General features: G+C 52.7%; 1 protein-coding gene across 1 annotated transcript in view; it reads right to left on the bottom strand.

Moving 5' to 3' along the window:
- SLC12A8 (solute carrier family 12 member 8) overlaps positions 1-3692 on the bottom strand; it is a 59220-nt gene that overhangs the window by 51263 nt on the left and 4265 nt on the right. The window contains exon 2 of the mRNA XM_009640859.2: positions 115-338. Within this exon, the coding sequence (XP_009639154.1) occupies positions 115-183 (69 nt within the window). The 5' untranslated portion in view covers positions 184-338. The remainder of the gene's footprint in view (positions 1-114; positions 339-3692) is intronic.

Here is a 3692-nt window from a genome sequence, read left to right as displayed (position 1 = left end):
GTGCTGTTTTTTTTCTTCGGTCTGGTTCCCCTGCCACAGAGGTGACCAGGAGAAGGTGCAGAGACCATGGAGATGGAAACTCAGGCTGTGAAGGGAAACGGATCTCCAACATACCTGCTGTGCTTCCTCATGGAACAGCTCTTGGACGCATCCCTCACTTCTGGCACCATTCGGGCTGAGCATCGTATCCTTCGCGTTGCCTCCACCTGCCCAAGGCGCAGCTCTAACACCGCGACAGGCGAGGCTGGTCCGAGCAGAAGGTCAGCTATTCTCCTTGGTCAAATTCCTGCAGTGCTGGATCCTCTGTTGTAGAAGATTCATGGCCTTATTGCACTTCACTGTGAAAGCAGGAAAGAGAGAAGACATGAGTGTTGCTTTCTTAGTCTGCAGGAGCACAAGGCTATTACCCAGCCGGAGCTGACGGCGGCTCCCAGCAGATGCTGAACCACAGACGCCACAGCAAGCAGAGAGCAGCACGCTCCCAGCACTCTCCCAGGGCCCGCTGGCAGCACGGGCTCCATCACCAGCCCTACATTTAACAGCCCTTGGTGGCCTTTTCTGAGTCTATCCGCACCCCTGGCGTCCCCAGCACCCTGCAGCACTACCTCCACAGCTTCCCTCTGCGCTGTCTGTGAAAAGTATTTCCTTTCATTGGTTGCCAGTCTGGTGCCTGGTGATTTCATTGCGTGCCCCCACGCTCCGGTGACATGGGACATGTGAACTATTTATTTCCCAGCACCACTAATCCCTTCACAGCCTTGATAGCATCCCCTTCAGCTGGACCTTTTGCAAACTGGAGTCCTGACGAGGTAACCTCTCCCCTGGCAAGTGAGCTTTTTACCCTGCTCTCCCCCTCTCCCAGTATGACAGAGAGATGGAACTGGAGCTGCTGAAGGTGTCCACCACCACAGACCCACACTCTGCATTCCTGATGCTCCCAGCCACATCCCCTGCACCGATGTGCAGGAGCCTTCCTCAATGGCCATACCCACCCTTGGGGGCAGAGTCGCCTTGCCTGCAGTGGCCCAACTTCAAATTTGTACCTGCCACAGGCAGGCTCTGGCAGTGAGTCAGGCTTAATTCAACACCATGGATGTACCAAGAAAGCAGCATCAGGCTTTATTTCAAGGATAACTGAACACACACCTTTACAGAAGGGGAAAGCTAGCACAAGCGTTCCTCTGCCTCAAAATTGCTGGTTCCTCTCCTTCTTGGGCTGGTTTTCATAGGAAGATCACCCTCTCATTGTGGAGAGCTGCTTTTACACACCTCCCTCCAGCTGGAGCCTTCTGCTGCAAGTCTTAACTTCCCCCAAATGGTCTTGTGATGGCCATCGAACAGTTGCCCATGGTCCCTCATGCCAATTGCCAGCAGAGCCTTTCTGGCTGTCTCTCAGCACAGCTATACCCTGCACAGGTAACACAGGGGGCTGCTGCCCCTGGGCAGCAAGACGCACCCCACAGCTGATGGAGAGGGCATGTTGTCTGGGTCATTGGCTCTCCTGGGGCCGATAGAGTTTCCTGGCCGGGTGAGCTCAGACGCTCACAAGAACCAACCGGGATCACACAAGGCTTGTGCCAGTGGCTGGACACCTTACCTGAGACCCCAGACCCGGTTTACCAGGGCACAGTGTAGGAACCTCTGACTCCTCCAGCTTGCAAGCTACGGAGACAAGACAACCAACAGAAACATGCTTTTCCTATCTCACAGGGACAGAGACATACAGAAAGCACTTTGGGTCCCTCGGGATTTCTCCATCGCCGTCTGAGTCCCAGCTCCCAGGCCAGCATTTTCACCATCCTGCCTTTATTATTCCACTTTTAAATACCCTATGATAAATAACCAGTGCTGCCGCTGCTCCACCACGGTGTTTCAGCTGCAGAAGGTCTCCTGCAGCTGGGGTACAATGGCCAGCACGGGAGGTTTTTCTTCGCCCTGTCCACGTGGCCGGCTAAGCAGCGCCAAAGCCGTAAGAGTTCATTGATTCCCCGCTGCTCCCTCCCCTCTTTTTGAAGCAAATAACCCTTCACAATATCACAAATGGCTGCTGGTACGGGGAGATTGGGGCTTCAAGCAGGGCAAAAACAGCAGGAGCAGATGAACGCTAAAGACAGCACGGGAGGTTTTTCTTCGCCCTGTCCACGTGGCCGGCTAAGCAGCGCCAAAGCCGTAAGAGTTCATTGATTCCCCGCTGCTCCCTCCCCTCTTTTTGAAGCAAATAACCCTTCACAATATCACAAATGGCTGCTGGTACGGGGAGATTGGGGCTTCAAGCAGGGCAAAAACAGCAGGAGCAGATGAACTCTAAAGGAACGAAGCTCATGTTTTTATGCAAATACCCGTAGTAATAAAAACGGGGAGAAAATATACAACGTGAAACAAAATGACAATTGAATAGCCATACTCTCCTAAGATTCCCCAGCGCAGCCCTCCCTCACCAGAGATGTCGCTCAGTAAAGGATTCACCACGGTCACCCAAACTCCTGTCTTTCACAGCAGTTCCAGCTGGAAGTAGAAAGGACGGGGAGGCTGCAGCCCCACAGCCCCCACTTCTCCTAAACCACTGTACCAAGGGAGCCCCAAAAGCAGGAGGTGGCCCTGACCCCTGGCAGCAGCTCAGGGTGGCTGAAGCTGCTCATCCAGTGTGCCCTGGGTGTGACAGCACGGGCGGGCCTGATGCGCCCGTGTGATCAGTCTGAAGCTTGCAAAATACAGCGAAAAAGGCTCCATGCACCAATTTCAGACCTGGAGCTCACCTTGTGGGAAACGTTACCCTCCTAGGCATTTAAACCCCCTTGTCTCACAATTTCCTTCCTTCTTCTCAGCGTTAAAAACCCTCTCCTGCCTTGTGGCCCCATGCCCTTTCTGCTTAGCCCCGCTCCCCTCAGCCTAAGAACTTTCTCCGCTGCAATCGCAGGAAATTGCCTCGCCACTATTGCTCTTCTGCGGCGCTTCCAACCGCCCAACACCCGATTACTTAATCCTGCAGCTGTTTACATCCCTCTTCGACGCATGGATCCATTCAGCCCTACGAGGCACCCGAAGCAAGCACAGGAGGGGACGTAAAGCGCAGAAGCGAGAGCTGAACAAACGGGCCGAACACCTCACACGCAGCCACGTCCCCGTCCACGCACCATGCACGCATTTTTGCAATTTAGGATCAGAATACGGAAAGTCCTTGGAGCAGGAGCCTTCCTCTCGCCCCATGCAGCAGGCTACCAGCGCAGCGTGGTTTTGAAGTCACTGGGGATGTTTCCGGGCGGTTTTATCTATCTAGGTCACCAACCTAGCGGAAGCTTTTTCTGCTACACAGTAAAAGTTTGGCAGGTTTTTTCTGCCAAAAAACCCAAACAGGCACAGTTTTCCTCTAATATATGCGAGCCTCAAACTCGAAAGTTAATCGATCTTCCTTTTCCTAATTGATCTTCCTTTTCCTAAAGTTTCTGCAAGAGACACTAACCAGCCTCTGAATTAAAGAACAGTTGTTGTAATCTTTCCGTACCATTTAGCGCTCGAGAGAGCAGAAGAGCATTAGCAAACCTCCTCGCAGAAACGTTACAAAGGCTCATCTCCTTTTCCCGCGACACTTCTATATTTAATTACAAACCCAGGTTCCTACAGATGAAATTTCCGTGCCCTCTGCATCCTTTCAAAGCAATAGTATTTTATTAATCGTCACGCTAAAGGCATTC

The sequence above is a fragment of the Egretta garzetta genome, unplaced genomic scaffold, assembly GCF_000687185.1.
Source record: "Egretta garzetta isolate BGI_Z169 unplaced genomic scaffold, ASM68718v1 scaffold326, whole genome shotgun sequence".
Classification (NCBI taxonomy): Eukaryota; Metazoa; Chordata; class Aves; order Pelecaniformes; family Ardeidae; genus Egretta; species Egretta garzetta.
The sequence above is the reverse complement of the archived record's forward strand: the minus strand, read 5'-3'. Positions and strand labels throughout refer to the sequence as shown.